This window comes from Argentina anserina, chromosome 1 (assembly GCF_933775445.1).
Source record: "Argentina anserina chromosome 1, drPotAnse1.1, whole genome shotgun sequence".
NCBI classification, from domain to species: domain Eukaryota; kingdom Viridiplantae; phylum Streptophyta; class Magnoliopsida; order Rosales; family Rosaceae; genus Argentina; species Argentina anserina.
Window position 1 is genome coordinate 7,880,753 of NC_065872.1, and position 23,262 is coordinate 7,904,014.

The following is a 23,262-nucleotide window of genomic DNA, read 5'->3' on the forward strand; positions in this document are numbered from 1 at the left end:
GGATACAAGGGATCTGGTTCCGATCATCATATTACTATACCACTGTTCTCATAACAAACTGGTGTAACTTTCAGTTTTCAACATAAATTCCACTAAAGATAGAAAGATTGTCAAACCCCACAACAATCTCGTTCATGGAGCAACAACACGTTATTCTTAATGAACTGTAGACTCCAGCAGAAAATGCAAGGGTGCTTATTCCATTTCTGACCAACCAACAGTGTCTTATTAGTGGCTGCCTTTTCTGACAGAATGCCCATATAGATCACTTACATGAAAAACAGCCGGTTTAGAACATCTTGCCATACTTCCCTTTGCAAAAGCTGTGTGTACCTATCTATCTATCTATCTATCTATCTATCTATCTATCTATCTATCTATCTTATGCACCAATTGAATAAACCAATATAAGAGAAAAACCAAAACTTCATCAATGTCGCTACACCGTATTAAGCAAATATTTGCTGAATAACTGTCTCTGCATTTCCGTTGTACTGTCCAAGGAGATGGATGGCATCTGCTCTCGGCAGAGCTAGAAATTCCTGCATCATAAACGGGTAAAAGTTAATTGTACTGAACATATGTCTGAAAACAAAACCCACAACCAACATTCCCTCCAAGCTATGTAAATTCTTTGGTTGCGAATGAAGCGATGATCAAGATTTTTATTACATCGCCAATATTGAGAACAATAATAATGTGCAAGCATAAGAAAATCCTACAAAGACAGCAAACATTTCGTATGACTATGGGAGTAATTAAATGAGTTCCTCATGTGAATGCTTAAGTCTCAGACAACTTTACAAAGCAAACTTTAGTTCGTAGAACTCACCATTACTTTCAGTACTGCATTCTCGTCAACATCTCTAGATGACGCTTGAGACAGGCTGCTCCCATCTTCCACCATCCTGGTGCCTGAAGATATAGTAACTTGGGAAGACCCATTAGAGCAACTATCAGCATTAGACTTTGATGTTGCCGCAGCAGCAAGCAAAGGCATATTAACTTCTTTCAAGGAATCGATCCTCAATAGACTTTCAAAGTGATCCTTACACATTTGAAGTTTAAACCACTCATTATGTGTGTGAAGCGTTGCTCTCATTATTTTCATAAGCTGAGGTTCATCAATGCCAAGCCTCCTCCCAACTGCAACCTAATAAAGACATCATACATTGTTAATGTGATGTAATATAACCCATGTATGTACACATAGAACTATAAGTTATAAGTATTCTAAAAGACATGTCAAGAGAAAAATCTACAGTGAGACCTAGTTGTATCAGCAGTCCTAACTGATCCAATCATATTGACACACCAAGGCATACCTGGAGTGAAGTAGCAAGAGCATGCAAGGGGAAGCCTTTCCGAAGTGCATCTTCATTAGGTTGAAGCAATGCTAATAAAGTCTCCTTCAAGGTTTTCAATAAAGATGGATTACTAGCAGCTAAAGGACCTAGATGAGAGCATGCAACCCTCAAAGCACCAGGACAGTCACCAGAGCTGACAAGCTTGAGGAATTCAACCTAAAATTGGTGGAAGTATTAGATTGTAAAAATTTTGCATAAATTTATTAAAAACAGAACCTGTTCCATTGAATGAAAGTTATGGCTACTGGCTGTCCATGATTGACGTACCTGCTTAAGTTGAAATAGCAAAAGAGGATTGTGGTCAAAAAAGTTTGGGTCCATCAGATTAACTTCTTCAACAACCTCTGCAGCCATTCCTTTGCTAGCTAGCTCCTTCATCCCAAGCACAATCTCATATTTATCCACCTTGTTAACGTCTGCAGCTAAACATTCTGAAGCCTGCAAACCAGCAATATTATCAAATAACAAGCAGAACCAACACTCCTCTTACCAGTACCACCAAGGTAGAGGATTTAATACCTGCTTCTCCTTAGATGAAAATGTATCAGACACCAGGCAATCTGAGCTAATTCCTTTACTTAAATGATTACAAGAAACACCAAGAGTAGCCCCATAATCATCTTGTCTGCCCCTCCATCGCTTGCGCTTACTTCTTTCTGCACTTATATTGGTTCTAATTCTATGTGGAATTCTAAGATTTTCAGGCTGTTGTGATCCACTGGTGCTACAATCTTCATGGTTGCTGGTTGACTCACAAGCATAGCGTAGTTCGACCTCGATTCCTTCCATGCTAGCTACATCAGAATTCTTTTCGGGGGAACCGTGTTGCGGATCAGTACTAATGGAGACTTCACCATCAGAATTTTTGCTCGCATATTCCACCTCATGAGAGCCGTCTCTTGACAAAGAATAATTAGCCACTGATTGGTCAACTTTCAAAGATTTCGAAGGGCTTTGCATTCCTGGTTCTGTCATGGATATGAATTAGTATCAGTCAAAATCGAAAACAAAAAGAATAAACTTTATAAGTACAGAATGAACCAAAAAAGTTAAAGTTTCACCAGGAGAAGACACAATACCAGCATCCACAATGCCCCTATAAACACAGTACTCGCGAACAAGCTCATCAAGCAGGGAAACATCAACTCTCATTCTACAAATTTCGTTCTGCAGTTGAAAAGTATAAATGAATTAAGACAAATGCACTATAAATCTTGCACGCTAAAACTGAAATTGAAAGAAACTTTAATGTGAGTGTCCTTGGGGTTGGGAAAACGAGATACTCTGATACAGAGTGCACAAGTTCTTCTACCCCCTTTCTGATCAGTCTTAGTCCCTACTGTTGTATAGTATCTTTTACAATATAAACATCTAAGTGTGCTTGTTTTCATTCACACTATATCTGAGATCAGATTAAGATGCCTAAAATGACCAATTTGCCTTTAAGTTATGAACGTAACAATACAAAAGGAAAATTCAAAGACATAAGATTTTTTTTTAAGGAGAGAGAAAAAGGTTTGATCAGTAATTAATAACTGACCTGAAAAGCCTGAAACAAATCACCCTTAGCAAACCTCAAACTATCTACTGCTCCCTGTCTTGTAAGCTCTACAGCGTGAGCTAGAGCTTGTATGTCCACCTGGTTTTCAAACCAAATACAAAATTATATTAAGGGACATGCTTAGCAATCCAAATGACGGTTCCACTAGTTCATTGTCTAACACATGAAATGGGGAACATGTTTGTAAATCCCTGCATTTTCCACCAGTGTTTAACTATTTCCCTCCTGTAACATATAGGGACAAGTGCATATGTTTTAGAGATCTCACCTCATCAAAAGGAGGTGCTTCAGACAGGCTTTCTTGGGGTATTGCTGGGGGGTCACGCTCCTCCAGAAGCAACCTCTGAGTGAGGTCCGAAATGGGTGAAGAAATTCCTTGACGAAGACAAAACCCTTTATGTATGCTGCAGACAACAGTGATTACTCAAAAAACACAACTACAAGAAACATAGTGCATGTGCCTTATACACAACACACTCCCTCACACCCAAAATGGAATAATAACTGTAAGCAAATACTACTCCAAAGTCAAAGAGGTGATACCTTATTAAATATATCAAGGTCATTGAGAAAACTGGATCATAGGCATGTAAATGCGCTCTTAAGACAGTGGAAACCAATCCAGCAATGTCAAACCTCCTCCTTTCAGACCACTAAACCGCATTTAGCCACACAAAAAAACATCATTCAGCACTATTTACAGGCATTGCGATAAAGACGAACACAAAACCGTGTAAAAGTATCTCACCTCACTTGCTACTGGAGAAAATTGATCGTCTTTATCATAAATAAAAGCTAGTAGTACATGCTTAAACTCCTCATACGCTTCCTTCAAATGCAAGGAAAATACATCCATCAGAATCCACATTTATAACAACCAACAGACTCCAAATTCTCCAATTTGCACAATTTCGACACGAGAAAAGTAGAGCAATTCAGCTAGTTATAGTCTCTAAGTAGTGAATTAGTTCCGAAAAACTTAACACAAACAAAATTGAAGCTGATCAAAATCAGAGTTAACAGTACCGGATAGGCGTCAAGTGCACAGGGAGCCAGAGCAGTTCTCAGGCAACTAATCGCCGATTCTCTCGCCTCCGGCGAGCCTCTCCTCAACAGCTCAACAAACCTCTTCAGAGAAAACGACACAAAGATTAACATTTAGGCACAAAATCGAGCACAGAGAACCGTAAATTTGAAATCCGAAACCCTAGAAAGCTCGAGGTACCTGTTTCTGGAGGCGGAAGAGGAGGCGGTGATCGTCGAGGATGAACGGCGCGTGGGAGCGGAGGAGATCGACGGCGGCGTCAATGTCACCGGCCTCCAACGAGCGTCTGATCTGGCGGATAATCAGCCGCGAGTGGTACGACGAAGACGAAACGGAAGACGGCGACGGAGACGGCGACGGAGACGGCGACGGAGACGACGGCGGAGATGAGGAGAAGGAGGAGGAGGATTCATCGATTAGGTTCTCGGATTTGGCGAAATCTACTATGAGAGCGTCGAGCGCTTCCCAGTTGATAGGCATTGAGTCCATTTTCTAGGGTTTGGGGAAGAGAGAGAGAGAGAGAGAGAGAGGTGGTGGAGACCCAGAGGAAGGAGGAGGTCGCTTGTGTAAAAATTTCAGGCAAACGGTGAAAGAAGAGGGAGAGGAGGCGAATTTATAGGGTGGTGCTGAGAAGGCGGGTGATATTTTTACCCCTGTGGATAAGTTTTTTTGGGGGTGTTTTTACAGACATATACGTGGAGGAATAAGAGTCTGGAAGGATCCGTGATGTGATGTGATGTGATCAGATCAGATAGAATCATGATCATCATGTTAATATTTTTTTTTTCCAGTTATCTATAACATTAATAATTCAAACAGTATTTGAAATTACATTAACACTTTTCATTATATGTTTTTTTTAAAAATGATATTATATAATTGAGGAACAAGAGGATAAAAAATAAAATCATAATCAGATTAGAAATTAAAATTTTCATATACAAATAACTTCTACATATAACTCCTCACTTCATTTGCTCACACACGTAGTGATTGCTAGTATTTTATTGAAAAATGTTTTAACGCCAGATTCGGCGCCGCAATCTCACGTGACATGCAACGTCATCTTGTCATGTCAGTAATTATAATAATTACAAAACGTCATTTTTGAATGAAAATATAATATTATCCTTGTTAATCCAACGACTCTAGATTATTATAAAAAAACTATAGTTCTTTTTTAATCATTTATTTTTTCAAAATGCTTTTAAAATGTAATAAAAAAATACAATATATACAAAGTATGCTTGAAATATATAGATATATACAGTCCCTATCCAGAGTGAAGTTCCAATTTTGGCACACTTTTCGGTCAAATTTTTTCACCATAAGCGATTCAATATTTAGGTATGCTATTCAAGATCATCTCTACAACATTTTATCTAATTCGGACATCGTTAAGATATTGAAATTAGATTAAATCAATGAATGAATTAAAATTATTCAACGTGAACCGTTCGTGTAAATCTCAATTTTGAAAGGTCAAACCATTGTCAAATTGGATGAAATTTTGTAGAGATGATCTTGAATAGCATACCTAAATATTGAATCGCTTATGGTGAAAAAATTTGACCGAAAAATGTGCTAAAATTGGAAATTCACTCTATAATTTCAGAGTGAAGTTGGATAGAGACTGTATATATATGTGTGTGTGTGTGTGCGTGCGATATATATATATATATATATATATATATGTGTGTGTGTGTGTGTCTGTGGGATGCCTATATAGTAATTATATTAATTAATTATAGTCATTAATTAATCGTAAATGTAAATTAATTAAATAAGAAAGTCATGAATCTTGACATATGTGTCACTAGAAAGATTACCATCGACATAATTGTATTAAATATGGTATTAATTAAGATATGTATACTCTAGGAAAAATAACATTTGTTAGCTTACATATCCTCTTAAATCGATTATACTCTAACAAAATAATATTCCTTTTTAGAAAAAAAACAAAAAGAATCTTACCAAAAGTTTTCATCTAAATATAAATGTTATAATTACCTTAAATTTTCTGAAATTTAAAAATAAATATATTTTATGCATATATATATATATATATCGCGCGTACACACACATATTTCAAGCATATTTTTGTAAATTTAATTTTTGATATTGTATTTTAGAAGCATTATTTTAATAAAAAAGAAGAAATGATAACAAAAAAATATTTTTATAATAATTTAGAACTGTTGAATTTACAAGGATATGATTGTCTTTTCATTTAAAATGACATTTTTATATAATTATAATTGTTGATGTGGCAATGTGACAAGATTTCACATTATATTATGGCTCCTTAGCACTCATCTATTTTATTATTCGTTATAGGCAAGTAAGGAAAAGCCCACAACGAAGCTAGGCGGTCTCTAAGTGGGAGCTAGGTTGGTGATGTAAAGTGCTAGCCGCTCTCTAGCTTAGGCGGGGAATATAAATGGACAATACACGTACTCCTTTTCGTTTCAATTTCAATTCTTAAAGTAGACATAATATGAAGCGTGAGTTCATTTTGTTTAATCGTATGTATTAATATCTTCATTTGACACTATATTTTAAACCTCACATACTTAATTCGGTCTAATTGCTACAAGTTTTATATACATTTTAGCTTGTTATTCATGAATAATGCATATACGTAAATGTCAGCATAAGACATGCATGCAATTAACTCAAATTTGAGTATATATAATATACACTTGCCAAACCAATTGTATATGTCTTTTTTCTTGGATCGTACCAAGTTTTGATGAATTCTGAGTAATCAGTCAACTTCTAATTTCTAGCGACTAATAATTCCCTTTCCACAAGCACGAAGGTGCGTCATGATGATCAAGTATCGCATGCTAATTGTCATATGGAGAAATTAGCTTGATATTTTCCTGCGCAGTCTTCTTTCCTCCGATAGTGATTTTGCAAACCTGCGAAAGTTTACCAATAAGCTATATAACGTAGGTTGATATATAACTCTTTTCTAAGAAGTGACTATCAATTACCTAATGAGGGCTTTTTCATTGGTGCCTTCATTTTCCACAGGCTCAAAAATTCCTGTGTCAAGATTTATCCTGGAAAAAGGTTTCTGCAGCAGACTCTCCCCCGTCTTCACGAGATCCTTCAAGTTATTCTTGGTCGCCTTATCGGTCGATGAGACTTGCCCACTCAAAGTGTCATCCTGCATCATATTCAACAATGAATCCAGATATATATCAGTACTGTATTTACTAGCTAGTTATTACAGTAGTAATCGTATATCATAGCTAGCTATAGGATCGACCCTAAGGAAAACTGGGAGAGCTAGCCCCACACAGTGACACAGATATAGATACAAGAGATGACGGGTTAAAGAGAGATATACGTACCTGGATACGAAGGTAGTTATGCTCACATCTAATGGACCTGAAGATCAATGACATGTGAAGGTCAACCATGTCTCCACTAGCAAAAGTGAAAGCATCAACCAAAGGGCAGTGGCCATCTTTGTAGAACCAGCCCATGATCCCCCATTTTGAGGCCATTTTTGCATCGTACTTCTTCTCCATCTTTGAAGTACCAGTGCCAAGAGAGAGCACTAAGTATTTCCTGTAGTCTAGGCTTTGTGGTGCAGCTAGAGCATCTGGACTTCCTGGGAACACTGTTCCTGTTGGCCTCATTGCCAGCAGTGCCTGAATTCCAGTAATTGAAGTATTGAAACAAAATCATTTCTACATATATCGAAAGAACAGCTAACTTTGTGTAAATAATCGATGCATACGAAGATGTAAATTAATTATCACCAATATGTAATGACATTTTAAGTACGTTCTTCTATACATGCACCATTGCTTGTGGCGATTGCATTATAATAGAAGACGAAACTCTATTACGTATGATTGAAATGAAAAACTGTTCACACACACATATGTGAGAGCGAAGTTGTGCAAATATTTAGTTAATTAGCAGACACACCAAAATTATTTTAAAACTTAGCAAAAGTGGTAGAAAGGCGAGTAATTAATTGATCAATCATGTATGTACTAATTTTGACATTACTTGGGAGAATGGAGTCCTTTGAATCCACAATATCCCTTTTTCTTTTTAGAGATCGAATTACAATTCTATCACAAATATATATCCAAAAGAAAGAAGAGAGCATGTTCGATGAAATTCTTATAAATATACATCAAAGATTCTTTCAATCACCATCTCAAAAAACAAAATAGTTATCGCTGGGATTGAATCGCGTAAACTAGTAAATGATCAGCCAAGCAAATGAAAAAGCTAGGATTATCTATCTCACAGGATTGTTAGCTGCCACACCACCATCAACAAGATGGAATTCCCTCTCGTTCCCACCTGAGTCTCTAGTTTTGAAGTAATGAGCTGGAAGATAAGTTGGAGCAGACGAAGTACTGATGCAAACATCTGATAACAATGCATCCTCAGAAGCATCAATCTCTGCCTGCAGATCGATTATCGATGATTTAGCAACAGCAGTTTAAGAATTATGATCGATCGATCATATGCTAACTGTACACAAACTGTCGATCACAACATAATTAAGCACTGCATACGTACCTCAAAGGTTGAGAAGACATGGGGTTGAAGCAGCTTGATATCAAAAGTAGGTATAACAATTCGTGTAACAGTTTCATGCAGTCTTCGAGCTCCAAGTATCTGACGAAGCATCTTTCTCAGGTACTTGCCATCATATTTAGGTCCAATCAAGGCACACAGTCTCATAATTCTCCGACTGAGTACATGAATATTTTGCCACAAAAGATTTTCAGTAAAAACAAAATTAAACTCATGTAAGTTAAAGGAAAATAATTAGAAGATTATTATCGAGCTAGTATGGTTAATTAACCTGGCTTGAGGAAAAATCCTGGGGCAGTGCTCAAGATAAAATGGAACTATATCTTTCGCCTTAAAAAGAGGTCTCTTCTTCTCATCAGGTGCTGTCAACATGGTTGTTATTAGTCCTCCTGTGCTTGTTCCCGCAATCACATCAAAGTAGTCTGCAATTCTCGCTTCTTCTCCATCTAGTTCCTAAACAAAAGAACCATAAGTGCAACTCCACTATACCAAATGTAGGTACGCACGCATGTAACAATACCGAGAGAAAGATTATATCGATCTATTTGCATACTTGTAATTTGGATTCAAGGAAACTCAAAATGGTTCCAGGAATGATGCCTCTAATCCCACCCCCATCAATGCTTAGAACAGTAATTCTATCACCATAGCTTGATGGGTTAATTTCTTCACGGAGAGAATGTTCCTTGCCCATGTATAACTAGTTTCAGCTACCTGCCTACGTACCCCGAATGAATTGATACAGAACTAAGAATCCAAGAGTATATGATCTCATATATATTAGCTAAGGTTATTGGTTGCTAGGTTGGTAGGCTTGATATATCGATCTGGTCTACGTATTTATATAGATAGCTATAGCTAAATTTCCATAATTTAACATGCGCATCGGATGAGGGTTTTGGCCGGTAAAACTCTATAATGCATCAGGGTTTGGTCAGACGGTAAGTACTAGCCAAAGCTTGATTAAATGGAAGAAGATGGAGTTCTATGTACAAGGTACGTACGCGTATTGAACCATGCATCGAAGAGCTATCTGTGCATGGAAAATTCTATTATGCAGTGTTGCACACAATGCAGACTGTTTTGTGTGTATGTGAAAAAAAAAATAAAAAAATGATGTAATGAGAACCACAAGATTTTAGAAGTTTGGATTTAACTAGTGATGATTATGTGCTGCATAGTGTGCAGCGCTACACCATAGACAAATTCGAATGTGCACTCTCAATTATTTCGCAAGATAACAAATATCGACTACATGGATGAGAAACTTGGAACGGCTATAATTATTTTCTTCTTTTCTGTTAATAATTCAATTCGTAGCATGAAGTACTATTAGCATCTCCAGCAGTACGTACATGCACACTAAAACTTTTTTTTTTCTATAAATGAATTAGTAAAAGTTAAATTTAGCTAGTAATATTCTAACTTTTAATTTATACTGCTGAAGAAAGTTTAACACTCCAAATTTAGCTAGAGATATTAGCAAAAGTCAAAATCAACTTTCACAATTTACATAGCTATTGGTAACTGGTAACTTATCTCAAAACTATCTAAATTTTTAACTATTATTGCGAAAACAGCTTGTTTGATGCAGATGCTTAGCTTGGTGCTGAGGTCAAAAGGAGGAATACGTTCTCAAGTACCTAACATGGATACTCATCGAGGTACGTATTTAAACAATCTCAATGCACTGAACCTGGTTTAAGATTAGCCATAAACATGACGAAGAAATGAGAGCTAGGTATCATAAATCTCTGGTATAAGGTTGCTGTCCATAATTAGAGTGCGCTGAAGTGCTGACGTCAAAATCTGTAATTGCCCTGATCTGATGAATTCCAATGTCGACCTTGTGCCAACTCTGATTAGGAGCAATACCTTGTACGTAAAAAAACAGTATGATTTGGTTGGAGTTAGAAAGAAGGTAGTTTTTAGTGGAAATGAACCAACCTTGGCCATCTCTACTGACCAAGCACAACGTACGTAATCTCATCATTGTCACTCATCGATCAATAATGTAATTTCGAGCTGATCAAATATGTGTTATGTGCAATCAATACCTTACTAATTAGAGAGGGTGTCACATACCATTTGGTGATGGAAATTCTAAAGGTAGTCACCTCCTTCCTCGTTTATCGTTTAAACACCATCATGGTTTTGTTTTTCTCCATTACTTTGGTCACACAATTTGAATCCATCGGTCTAACAACCATAGGAGAACTGGTAAAAGCTTGAAAAGAAAAACTGAAAGAGTGGCAAGGTCGCCTTCAAAAAACTTGATTTCATACAACGAATTCTTCTACCTTTACCCTAGAGGTGACAAGTGGGTTGAAAAACCCAAATCTGGCACGGGTCCGGCCCGGTATGGACCAAGCCCATTAGTGGCCCGGTATGGACCAAGCCCATTAGTGGCCCGGCCGCGCCCATTATTGTAATAGGCTGGGCTGGGCCTAGATATTTTAGTCCATGGACTTGGTCCGACACAGTCCAGACACGATAAATTCATAGACCAACCCGTTAAAAACATATATATATTTTTATATTATTTATATAAATATTTAAACAATTATAATAATGAGAATTAAAAATTAGAAATTTTAAATATAAATATCTTGATTATTTTAATATTTTAATTACATTATGTCACAAATTAAATATCATCAAAATAGTAATAAAAATGTTATAGTTTTGATATATATAACGTTTTAGAAATAAGATTATCAAATGTGTTGTAGTATTTTATTTATTTTACTATTCCAAATAATTATATATAACATTAATTACACAAATTTGGGCCGGGTATTTAAGCAAATTGACCGGCACAAGCCCACGAAAAATAAATGGGCCGGCACGAGCACGGTTTTGGCCCGCTTAAAATGGGCCGGGCCATCTTGGCTTGGCCCGTTTGCCACCTCTACTTTACCCTCTTGTCTTCTATTTCGATTTCTTACACCCCTTAACTTGCATTTTTCAGACTCAAAGTCTCAAAGTTATATGACAGAACCATATCACAGCAGACGCCGTCACATGCATTAAGAAAATGAGTGACAAGATGAAGGTCCTAGAGGGGGGTGAATAGGACAATTACAACTTTTTCCTGATAATTGCGTTTAGGGATACCACAAGTGTTTTGTAACATGAAGAACAAAACTAATAATGAAATGAAAGCTGTAAAAACAATAACACAACACTATGATGTTTTTTACTCGCAGAAACCCCAAATCCAAGGAGAAATACATCATTTACAAGTTTGTAGCAACATCAGGATATCAAGCCATCTTTGTATCCTATCTAAGACTATCTAGTCTCTAGATTGTCTTACCTCACTTATCTCTCAAGTGTTTACAAAATGAAATCTGCACTGAAGCAACAAAATATATATATATATATATATATATATATACCAGAGACCACGGAAGCATATATTACAATGTTTTATTGATTGTTACTAGGTGACCATAATATTACAGAAGGTTTAATACAACAGAATGGAAACTAAAGATTACTGACTTAATAAGAACTTATGCATGAATTAAAAGAACTATTACAATGAAGAAGCTCTCGGATTGTCCAGAGAGGGAGAGAAGAGAGGAATTGGAAAATTCCGGGGTGCTTCTAATGAAGGAGAGGACCTCCTTATATAGGAGAACGAATCTGCTTTTACTGTTGACTTTGACTGTTGCTGAATAGTGGACTGTCTGACATGTGATTGAATAGTAAAAAGTCACTGTTCATGAATAGTTTTCTGTCGAGTGACTGTAGCTTCGGTGGAAAAGCTTATTTTGACTTTTGCTTAGATCTTTGACTTGGGCTTGAATCTTAATTGGGTTTGCTAATGCTGGATTATCTATAGTTCGTATGGGTCTTGACTATCTTGGTAATCAGCCCATCTGGTTGGTTGACTCGGGGCGGCTTCACTATGGGCTTCTGATGATGAGGAGCAATTATCTTCATTATCTTCAGTTTCTGAAAGATTAGTAGCCTGTTGTGATAAAGTGACTGCTTGTTGCATAAGTTTTTCAGCCATTTTTTGTAGCTCTGATGCTGTGGTGGAGGTTGATTTTGAAGATGTGGACTTTTTTGACTTATTCTTCTGACTGGAAGAGGATGTTGTTTGGGCCGTGCTGGCCTGGCCTGGGCTTATTGCAAACGGCTGATGGGCCAAAATGACTTCTGCATGGGATGATTTAATTGTGACCTGACCATGTGTTGACTGGAGATTGACCGGAGCTGTTTTAACTGTAACTTGTCCGGGAGGATTGTCTGCAAATTCTTTTTCAAACTGGGTGAGGATTCTGTCAGTGTTAAACTTGTCCCACCATTTAACTAGATAGTTTCTGGAAATACAAATTTCATTGTGAAGATCGTAATTCCATTTTAAGATCCAAGGGATTTTGTATTTTGATATGAACATGAGTGTTGGATCAAAGTTTTCTTCATAAGTAGTATGGGGAACTGAAACTTCAAATTTCTTTACTGCTGATTGTAGGACAGGAGGAAGAATATCATTAGAGGCACCATGGTACTCCCACCATTCACCGAACCATAAAGGGAACTGGCGGATGAACCTACTGTCAAAATTGATAAACCAAGAGTGACTGAAATCTTGTTTTTGATGGAGGAAAATTTTATTCCAGGCATCAATATAATCGTGATAAGTACATTCGAAGGTTGGGTGTTTGGAGAAAGCATCAAAACCCCAATCAGATAATGGGATAACCTTTTTAATATAAAGGGAATGGTACAGAATTTTCTTTGTTGGATCTTGGTTTTCATAAATGGCTTTAATTGATATTGACTCAGAAGTAGTGAGACAATTGTGGTAGAAAGATAATGGTTTACCAGGAGGATAATGGTTGATTGGGCCATAGAAGAGTTTGGCCATGGCAATTGGTGATTTTAACTGTATTAGGGATGGCTCAGCAAAGAAACAAAATTCTCTAGCCCTAAGCTGATAAGGTGATGATTTCGGATGATGAACATACGCCGGGGGAGGTGGAGCTGTTTGGAGTTTGAAAGGGTCATAATCATTGACTAATGCTGACTGGTAATTGGGCTTTGGTTGACTAAGGGTAGTTCCTAGTGGACTATATCTGTTCGTGACTGGTAGAAGGGTATGACCTGTATGAGGAACGAGGCTAAGAGACGAGGATGACTTGGGGTTTTCATCTTTTACTTCATTTTTTACTGGTGATGGTGACTCAAGATTTATTATTTCTTTTCCGGCCCTGTGGGAGCCGGGAGAGTTGAACCGTCGCATGATGAACCCTGCAAAAATTCTCGGGTTAGGAAATCTGGTATATGATTATCACTTCCTTTTATGAATGCAATTTCAAAATCAAAAATACTTAAAATTCCTTGCCATCTGGCAAAAATCTGTTTACTGGCAATATTTTGAACATCTTTCTCTAAGACATCTTTTGCGCTTTTGCAATCAACTCTGACTAAGAATTTTTGATTTAGTAAATCATCTTGAAATTTACTGATACATAAGACAATAGATAAAATTTCTTTTTTTATCGTACTATAATTAGATTGGGCCGGGTTCCAGGCTCCGGAATGGAAACGGACAATTTGTTCAGGATGGGTAGGAGAAATTCGTTGTTTAAGTATACCACCATATCCTATGTCTGAAGCGTCAGTTTCAACTATTTTAAAAGCTTCTGGAAGGGGAATTCCTAAACACGGCAATGTTTTAACATGACTTTTGATTTCTTTGACTATAGATGTATGAGTAAGGGTCCATGGAGGAGGATTTTTATTTAGCCTGTCAAATAAGGGTTTGCATTTCTTTCGGAGGTTTTGATAAAAATCCGCTATGTAATTTAATGATCCAAGAAATCTTTGTAATTGGGTCTTGTCTAGTATGACATCTGGGAATTTATCTGCAAATTGGATAACTCGGTTAATGGGTTGGATCTGTAAATGGTGGATGTTAAATCCTAGGAATCTAATGTTTGACTGGAATAGCTTTATCTTTGAAGCAGATACTACTAAACCATTGTTTTTTATAATAGAAAAGAATTGGTGTAGATGTTTCCAATGTTGATCAATAGACTGAGAGAAGATTAGGACATCATCGATGTAAACAATTGAAAAATGACTGTAAGGATTAAAAATGTCGTTCATAATATTTTGGAATTCACTGGGAGCATTCTTAAGACCAAATGGCATCACATTCCATTCATAATGGCCGAAAGGAGTAACAAATGCAGTTTTATATTTATCAGCTTCATTGATTTGGATTTGCCAAAATCCTGATTTCATATCAAATTTACTATAAACTGCTGATTTATTTAGTCTATTGATTAAATCTCTTTTGTTGGGAATAGGGTACCTGATCCATTCCAAAACTGTATTTAAAGGTTTATAGTTGATGACCAGACGAGGAGTACCCCTTTCAAGCTCAGCACTTTTTTGAACATAAAAGGCGGCGCATGACCAAGGAGATTTACTAGGTCGAATTATTTTTTTTCTGAGTAATTCATTAATTTCGTTTTTGCAAAACTCCATGATTTCATGGTTCATTTGTATTGGTCTAGCTTTGGTAGGGATATTACTTTCGTTGAATTCTTTTATATAAGGTAATGAAACGATATATATACAGTCCCTATCCAGAGTGAAGCTTCACTCTGAAATTACAGAGTGAAGTTCCAATTTTGGCACACTTTTCGGTCAAATTTTTTCACCATAAGCGATTCAATATTTAGGTATGATATTCAAGATCATCTATACAAAATTTCATCTAATTCGGATATCGTTAAGGTATTGAAATTAGATTAAATCAATGAATGAATTAAAACTGTTCAACGTGAACCGTTCGTGTAAATCTCAATTTTGAAAGCTCAAACCATTGTCAAATTGGATGAAATTTTGTAAAGATGATCTTGAATAACATACCTAAATATTGAATCACTTATAGTGAAAAAATTTGACCGAAAAGTGTGCCAAAATTGGAACTTCACTCTGAATAGAGACTGTATATATATATATATTTATATATATATATACCAGCTAAAGACTCCTCGTAACCCGGTTGCACTACTAATCCGCTATGGTATGCAATGACATGAATGATATGTAAAAGATGTTTTGTTATGTGTTCAAGTCTTGAGATTTACAATCAACAAAGGAACTCAAGGCACCAAGAACATGCAAAGAAACTTGAGTTAAAAGAAAATGCGTACATATATTGGAGATAAGTCAATGCCCATAGAAGTACACGAGACATACGTACCAATGAGTACGTGTATTTTATACTTACACAAGACATACGTACACGAAATCGGATGAAAACTTTGGAAGAAGAGATCACTGATAAAAGAGAAAATCCAATGCATTGGAAGAGCATGCGGAAATCCTTTCAGTACTTAAAAACACTGTAACTATGAGGGAAATCTGTAGTACAACCTCCAATTCAGAATCCTACGTGGAAGATGCCAGTCCAATAACTACAGAAATTCGGAAATTGCAAATCTATGGTATTCAGTATAAAGTGTGGCACCACAATCACTAACACTGAGTTAGTATTTCAGCCCCATCCTTGGTAATTAAGATAGTATGTTCAAACTGTGCTGATAAGCTTCCATCTTCTGTAACAACTGTCCAATCGTCGTCCCACATAACAGGATTGTAGCTACCAATTGTTAGCATCGGTTCTGCACACAGTTGCCATAAGTAGATGATAAAACAGAAGCAACTTTTTATGCAATTTAGAAATGTTCTTGAAAATATTTGATGGCATACAAAAGTAAAGGCAGGCAATAGTCTTTACCTATTGTGAAGGTCTGATTTAACACCATGCGTCCCCTCTCATTGTTTCCTGCAAGAATAAAGAACAATCACTTTGAAAGCAATGTTCTCAGCTATTTGCAAATACTTTAGCTGCATATCTCTTGCGTGCATGCAAATAATGTAATACTTAATAACACTTATCATGAGAACAACGACTTTAATCACATGCTTGAACAAATGTTAGAACTTAGAACAATGACTTTAAACCCATTCAACATCCGGTAAGGAAAGGTACATTGACACTCAGATTACAGTACCACTAATCACTTTTAGTTTTAGGTTTGAGGAGATGTGTCTTATATAACAATCAATATTTTATTACCTATGCTTAGGTTTCATAAACGAAGAGTGAGTGGAAGAAAGAAGCAACATAAAGCTCAGAATAATTACTGCAGTGCAGAACAACTGGATCAGCATGAAAGACGCGTCCTACACCATGCCCAACGAACTGTCGAACAACACCAAAACGATGTTTATCTGCATGGTTTCTGATTGAGGAGAAAAGCATTGATCAAGAAAAATTCATTTCATGAAGAATTAAAGAAGACAATTTGATAATTTTTGCACCAATGTGGCTGCATAATCCTACACAATTCAGTAACCCAGAAATTACAGAGGTTTAGAGAGAGGGAAAGAAGATGCCTTACTGAATTGTTGCACCAATTTTCTTAAACTCCACTCCAGGCGCACAGATTGACATTGCTTTGTCAAGACATTCCTTAGTTACCTAAAGTTTTAATCTCGTAAGAATAGCTTCGATAGAAAAACATCTCAAGTAAAAGCTAGACATTCTTTACAACAAGTCATACATCTGAATAATTCTGACAAAGGATCATAAACAATGTTCCTTCAATACAAGTCTGTAAAAATGACAGTGGAAGATAAAACTCACCAATATTTGAAAGCTAAAGTCTCAATAATCAATAGAGGATATTTTAATCGTTAAGGTACATGTATGCATTTAGCAAGTTCATGAACTGTGGAAGCTGAAAACTTGAGCATCATTAACAGTGTTTTCCAATTAAAGTCAGTGAACAATAGTATTAAAAGAATAACTCCAAGGAGATATAGACTATGCATTGCAGGTTATGTTTATGTTCCTATGGGTTTCTCTAGCTACTGGGATAAACTCTGAAGTCCTAACAATAATCTTCATTACTTAATATTGCTGACTGTAAATACTTAGAGGACATATATATAACTCCACAAAATCTTCCAAGGAAGATGTTGCCACCTGAACTAACTTCCTGGCTCTATCGTCAACATCTCCACAAAAGAAAGTTCTTGATGTATCACCATGGTACCCCTGTGAAAATAAAACTCAGTGAGAATGATCAATATACCAAAACTTGAAATTGGGAAGACAATAAAACTGTGTTATATCAAATGTATAAAAAAAAGTATCATCCTGTCCTGTTTGGCATTCCTTTTCTAGTCTTTCTTTTGTAATTAAAGAAAACACGGCACAATTCAAGAATGAAGTTGCTATGTAAACATGGTTCATAATTAAAGTCTCAATTTCAAGAAATGTTCAGTTTCATCAACCATATAATATGCATACAAAATTCAAATCCGAAGTCTAATAAAATTCTGTATTTAACGTCTTCATTCAAATCATTCATGTATTAAAGTTAGAATACTCACATTTAAATAGACTGTAACATCGATGTTAATTATATCACCATCCTGCAAGAGAAATGTGAGTAGATTAATTTTTTTTACAAAAACAGAATGCAATCACTAAGAACTTAAATGAAAGAGACCTCAAATTCTCGTGAATCTGGAATTCCATGGCAAATGCATTCATTCACCGATGTGCAGACGCTCTTTGGAAATCCACCATAGCCAAGTGGTGACGGGTAGGCGCCATTATCAATTATCATCTGGTGAACGGCTTGGTCAATTTCATCTGTCTTTATGCCTGGCTGCCAACAGAAGCAACAATTATTATTATACACAGCACGCCAACATCTTTAATCAGCCAAGGATCCATCTCCAATCACTTACTAGCCAACAATTAAAAGTGCAATCCCTATAACTTTTTAAGCGTCATGTGTGTGGTCTTATTCTATTAACCTACAGATTGCTTGCAATAACTGTAAGAAAAGTGAATGGTTCAGAAAGTATAAAGAGAAAACATTGATCTCTAGTTTTAGAAAATGTTCTAAGATCAGGACGGGACAATGAAGGAAAACTCTTTTTTTTGGGGGGAGCAGTGCACAATCCAGAATTGAGCACGGTGAATGTGCACTAATGTATCAAGGCAACTACTGGGTTTTTACACATTGCAAATTGGTAAGGAACAACCTGGGAAGAACATAGCACTAATGACACGTGATTCACCTACAAGTAAATTAAGAATAACAATGATCTCGTCACCTTAGACCAATACACGGAAATTTTTATCAACCAACTGCATAACATTATCATCTTGGTTCAATGTCTCTCTATCTCATCTCGCCTCCCCCCTTTCGTGACCAATTTATCAACAAAAGCACACGTGCAGTCTTTGGCCCCTATCCCATATCTCTCATCTACCATCCTTTTCTTCATATGTCTCCTTCTCCCAGGTACATCCATGAAGTTTTAATAGCTGTATTTGTATACATGCACTCTACTTTCCACATCAAGGATTTTAAGTTATTGCTTCTATGTGAACTTCTGTAGTTAATAGCAAGGCATAGTGCCTTACAAGATAGTTATTTTCAATGCTTAATTTGGCTCGGGCATATAAATAATCCACAACCACTTCAACCAAATATGCTTCTAGCAGAAAGCAGAAAAAAAAGTCTTGAGATGACTAGCAAGCCAGAGTAGTGTCACCTTGACCAAAGTGCCAGCATATTCAAGAACCTGAGCCGCAAGCCTTCCAGAGGCTCTCATGCATTCTATCCCCTCCTCATCATGCATTTCAGGTCCACTGGCAATTCCAGGTGGTTTTTTCGACTTTACATAGGGAGGCCTTATTATATGGTCTGGAACAAGACGGCGAGGTGAAACTTTTCCAGGTCTTAAACGTTTTCGCTTGGCAGTTAGACCTTCATCTGCATTTCTACTGATTCATAAAAGGGTCATCACTTAGTGAGTTTACATACATGTGTCTGCATTTGTATGTATGCTGTGGTCTACATTGTGCAACAAAATCACGCAGGATACATGTTCACCAATTTCAGCCCTTAAAATTTAATGACCGTTTTTTTGTGTGGGTCAATCAGTCATCATATGAAAACCATAAAGCAATATATCAAACAAGCTAGAAGCTGACACATAATAAATCTATGATATTACATATAGCAGAAAATCTCAGCTGCGGACGGTTTTTCCGTCCGGATTTCTGCCATTTCTCCTCAATCCGATGCCGTTTCTTCTCGCCGAAGTGACACCACGCCTTCCTAGACGCTGCTCTGATGAAGAAGAAGAAGAAGGCGAAAGAGATCGGAATCGGAGGTCCACCATGATCGGTGGTGAAGTTTTGAGTGAGGTTGCTGCAAGACCTCCGATCTCGATCTCTTTCGCCTTCTTCTTCTTCTTCATCGGAGCAGTGTCTAGGAAGTTGTGGTGGTGTCACTCCGGCGAGAAGAAACGGTGTCGCCGGCCTCGGATCGAGGAGAAGCGGCGGAAATCCGGACAGAAAAATCGTCCGGACGTCCGCAGCCGAGAAGCGTTGTTACATATAGTTATTTTAAATTTTAAAAACAAAGTTTACAAAAGGGCGGGCAATTTTTTCATTCAAGTTAACGCTTAAACAGGGCTTAGAAGTATATGAACAAAATTATCTGGTAGTTACTGAGTGTGTGAATGCGTATGTGTAAGAGTGTAAAATATAACCATGTCATACTCATAACTCATACCTTCCATTGAACAAGAGGTCGGTCAGTCCTGAAAATCCTCTTGATATCTGCATGGAGACATGCTTGCTTCCTGTATGAGAATTAAAACAAAGAAAAATATAACCATCATGGTATTAACACTCAAAAACCAAATATAATTTCAACTCTGAGCAGAAGTCATGAGAATCATAGGCAAAAACTGGTAAACAAGGGAACACCAACAGAATATATTCAGGGAGTATGGGGTTTAATAGATTCTGAGAAACTATTGACATATAACTTAGGTTGAGGATTCTAAATTATTTAGCGGCTTACCTATTAGGATTTTGGTGATATCTTTTGGATCCAGAGTACTCTAAGCCTATCCTAATTGAAATGTCAATGCTATGTCCTTTGGCGCATCAACAAGATCTTTCCTATGTTCATATTCCCAAATTCAAACCAAATATTTCCTGATGGCTTAGGATTCCATTTGCTTTCTCCCCCTTAGAGCCATCTCATTGTCCAGCTCTTGCATATAAATTTGATAGGGTGACACAGTTCCCAGCGTTTTCCGGTTCCAACTGAACTAAGTCAACTAACTGTTCAGCAGCAAGCTTTGCAACACTAACATTTTGATGGGCTAGGCAGGCCGCTAAAAGAGCTCCCCAAATACGCTTAATCAGGATCCAAAGGCATCCTGTGAATAAAACTAACTGCGTCTTTAAACTGACCATCACGTACGAGCATGTCAATAATGCAGGCATAGTGTTCCATTGTGGGATAAAAACCATACTCCTTCATACTATAGAAGACATGAAGGCTCTCATCCACAAGACCTGAGTGACCACATGCTGACAATACAGAAGTAAGCGTTACTGAATCGGAAAAAACGCCTGAACAATTCATTTCTTGCAGAAGCTCCAGTGCAGCTTGGCCAAGCCCATTCATTGCAAAGCCTCCCATCATCGAGTTCCATGACACTAAATCCTTAGTTCTCATGTTTGAAAATACAGAGTATGAGCTCCAATGTATCCACAGTTCTCATGAATTTCTTTCCACCTTTTAAGTTGCATATTGGCAAGACAGTGGATAATGTCGTTTGGTCGACCTTGATCTCTGCCATTTGCATTTTCTCAAAGTGTTCGAGAGCTAAAACCTCCAACCCAAGTTCAATAAAACCAAGAATCATTGCATTTCAAGTAACAACCTGAGCTGGGTCCATAAGTCTAACTACATTTTCAGCATCCTGAATGTCAACAATGCAGGGCCAGCTGAGTAGTAGAATGTAATGCCAGATTCTTTTTATAACCCATAACCATAAATTTGTTTTCCAGTTAACAGAGACCCAAGATGCCGAGAGGAGACAAGAGCAATAGAAAGAGAATCCAAATCAGGGTAGGCCATGCTGGTATCCATCATATCCCTGCACATCCCCAAGGATGCTTCATGATTCCCAATTCTTGAATATCCTGATATCAAAGTGGTCCATGAAATGACACTAGGCTCCTTAATATGTTCAAAGATTCCCTTAGCTTCATCACATAGCTCCATTCAGCAATAAGCATCCATTACCATATTCAAGGGGACAACATCGGGCTCACGGTTATCCACATTCATACATCCAAATAGTTCAATAGACAATCCAAGCAACCCATTACACACATATCCTGAGATCATCAAGTTCCATGACAACAGATCTCTTCCCACCGTCTCATCAAAAACTTGTTTAGCACAGTTAATATCCCCGCCTAATTCATATACATCTCAGTCAAAGAATTACATACCTGCATGTTAATCTGAAAACTAGAAACAATCACATTTTTTTTTGTGAACCCGAATTTCTATTTATAAGCAAGAGAATTGTTTACAAACCCCCAAGACCTTAGGAAACACATACCCATCAGGCATAACTCCACTCAATATCATTTCACCATATGCTCCCACACATTCTTCATACAAACACATTTGGCTCTGACAATTTGTCAAATATCTTTCCAGCAGATACCATATCATCACAGTCTGCATACAATTGGACTAATTTGGTGACTAGGAATGGATTTTGAGCCAACTGACACATCGGATTATCTTTCCATGGGCTTGTTTTCCTTGACTTAGAGACTTTGAATTGCTGCAAAGTTGTAAATAATGGAGTTTAAAAGAAGAGGGGGGCTTGTGATTGGTTGTGGACACAACTGAGATTGCTCGGTGAGAGCTCCATATTCTCATCTCCTTTGGAGTTTCAGTAAAGTAAAAGGTGAGTGCCAACTGGGACTTTAACATTGAACTTGAACAATTGAAGAATGAGACTTTAACACATTAAATCTCAATGCCATGCTTTTCATGTCCTTGTCCAACGAAATAATCAAGCCAGACAACTTATGCATAACTGCATTGATGCAATCTTGCCTCCTATGTGTGAATCGAAAGAACAAATAGGAATGACCATCACAAGAAACCTCTAAATTCTAGTGTGAGATTCCCTCAGAAACTACAAGAGAAACGGTAGAACAACTTCATTGGGGGGGGTTGCAAAAGTTTGCATCCTCAAGAAAAGGGCTCAACAAGCATTGAGAATTCTTCCATTAAACCACCAAAGACTCTTCCTTTACAGTTTAATTCATACAGTTAAAGAGGGAGAGTTCATATAAAGCATTGTAAACATTCAGGACAAACACAAATGCATCACTTCAATCACTAATAAGCTGCTTCAAATGAACCTTAAGAAAACCAAACATAAACATAAACACAAGAAACTGGAGGAGAGATAGAGAGAGTGAGAGATGACCTGGGTTGAAGCGGAAGAGGTGGTGAAGAGGCTGCGGAGAGTGAAGAAAGTGGGTACCCACAAAGGAGGAGAGGAGTGCGGGTTGCGCAACACGCATTGCAGAAGCGTTTACCATTCTCTATCAAATTTCTTGCACTTGGGCTTCTGTCTCGGCTGTCTTCTATCTGCTAAGTTTTGTTTCTCCTTCTCACTTTTGCGTCATGAGCTTTATTTATATATCCAATAAATTTGAACCGATTTTAGTTGAGATGGCCGAGTTGGTCTAAGGCGCCAGATTAAGGTTCTGGTCTGAAAGGGCGTGGGTTCAAATCCCACTCTCAACA

General features: G+C 37.2%; 3 protein-coding genes and 1 non-coding gene across 6 annotated transcripts; 1 reads left to right on the top strand and 3 right to left on the bottom strand.

Moving 5' to 3' along the window:
* LOC126805006 (uncharacterized) lies at positions 1 to 4,522 on the bottom strand. Of its 2 annotated transcripts, none has more exons than XM_050532094.1 (12): positions 4,154 to 4,522; positions 3,955 to 4,056; positions 3,677 to 3,757; positions 3,472 to 3,581; positions 3,197 to 3,332; positions 2,908 to 3,006; positions 2,447 to 2,534; positions 1,887 to 2,335; positions 1,635 to 1,805; positions 1,326 to 1,523; positions 833 to 1,153; positions 1 to 542 (listed from the first exon to the last, which is right to left on the bottom strand). In XM_050532094.1, exons 1-12 carry the CDS (start codon positions 4,460 to 4,462, stop codon positions 450 to 452), a joined length of 2,157 nt encoding a protein of 718 aa, XP_050388051.1. In that variant the 5' UTR covers positions 4,463 to 4,522; the 3' UTR covers positions 1 to 449. The 2 variants fall into 2 exon arrangements, with proteins under 2 accessions (XP_050388051.1, XP_050388050.1); XM_050532093.1 differs by having other exon boundaries at positions 2,429 to 2,534.
* A 2,323-nt stretch (positions 4,523 to 6,845) lies between these two features.
* LOC126800989 (patatin-like protein 1) lies at positions 6,846 to 9,245 on the bottom strand. Its single transcript, XM_050528424.1, has 7 exons — positions 9,105 to 9,245; positions 8,823 to 9,004; positions 8,534 to 8,708; positions 8,256 to 8,417; positions 7,339 to 7,641; positions 6,976 to 7,151; positions 6,846 to 6,900 (listed from the first exon to the last, which is right to left on the bottom strand). The coding sequence occupies exons 1-7, from the start codon at positions 9,243 to 9,245 to the stop codon at positions 6,846 to 6,848; spliced, it is 1,194 nt and encodes a 397-aa protein (XP_050384381.1).
* A 6,591-nt stretch (positions 9,246 to 15,836) lies between these two features.
* Positions 15,837 to 23,117, bottom strand: LOC126784184 (methionine aminopeptidase 1D, chloroplastic/mitochondrial). Of its 2 annotated transcripts, none has more exons than XM_050509670.1 (10): positions 22,940 to 23,117; positions 20,194 to 20,263; positions 19,166 to 19,397; positions 18,106 to 18,267; positions 17,987 to 18,028; positions 17,577 to 17,648; positions 16,990 to 17,069; positions 16,733 to 16,830; positions 16,323 to 16,370; positions 15,837 to 16,206 (listed from the first exon to the last, which is right to left on the bottom strand). In XM_050509670.1, exons 1-10 carry the CDS (start codon positions 23,052 to 23,054, stop codon positions 16,061 to 16,063), a joined length of 1,065 nt encoding a protein of 354 aa, XP_050365627.1. In that variant the 5' UTR covers positions 23,055 to 23,117; the 3' UTR covers positions 15,837 to 16,060. The 2 variants fall into 2 exon arrangements, with proteins under 2 accessions (XP_050365627.1, XP_050365633.1); XM_050509676.1 differs by having other exon boundaries at positions 19,166 to 19,394; positions 22,940 to 23,116.
* A 64-nt stretch (positions 23,118 to 23,181) lies between these two features.
* TRNAL-AAG (transfer RNA leucine (anticodon AAG)) lies at positions 23,182 to 23,262 on the top strand. Its single transcript has one exon. It is a non-coding gene; the product is annotated as a tRNA-Leu (tRNA).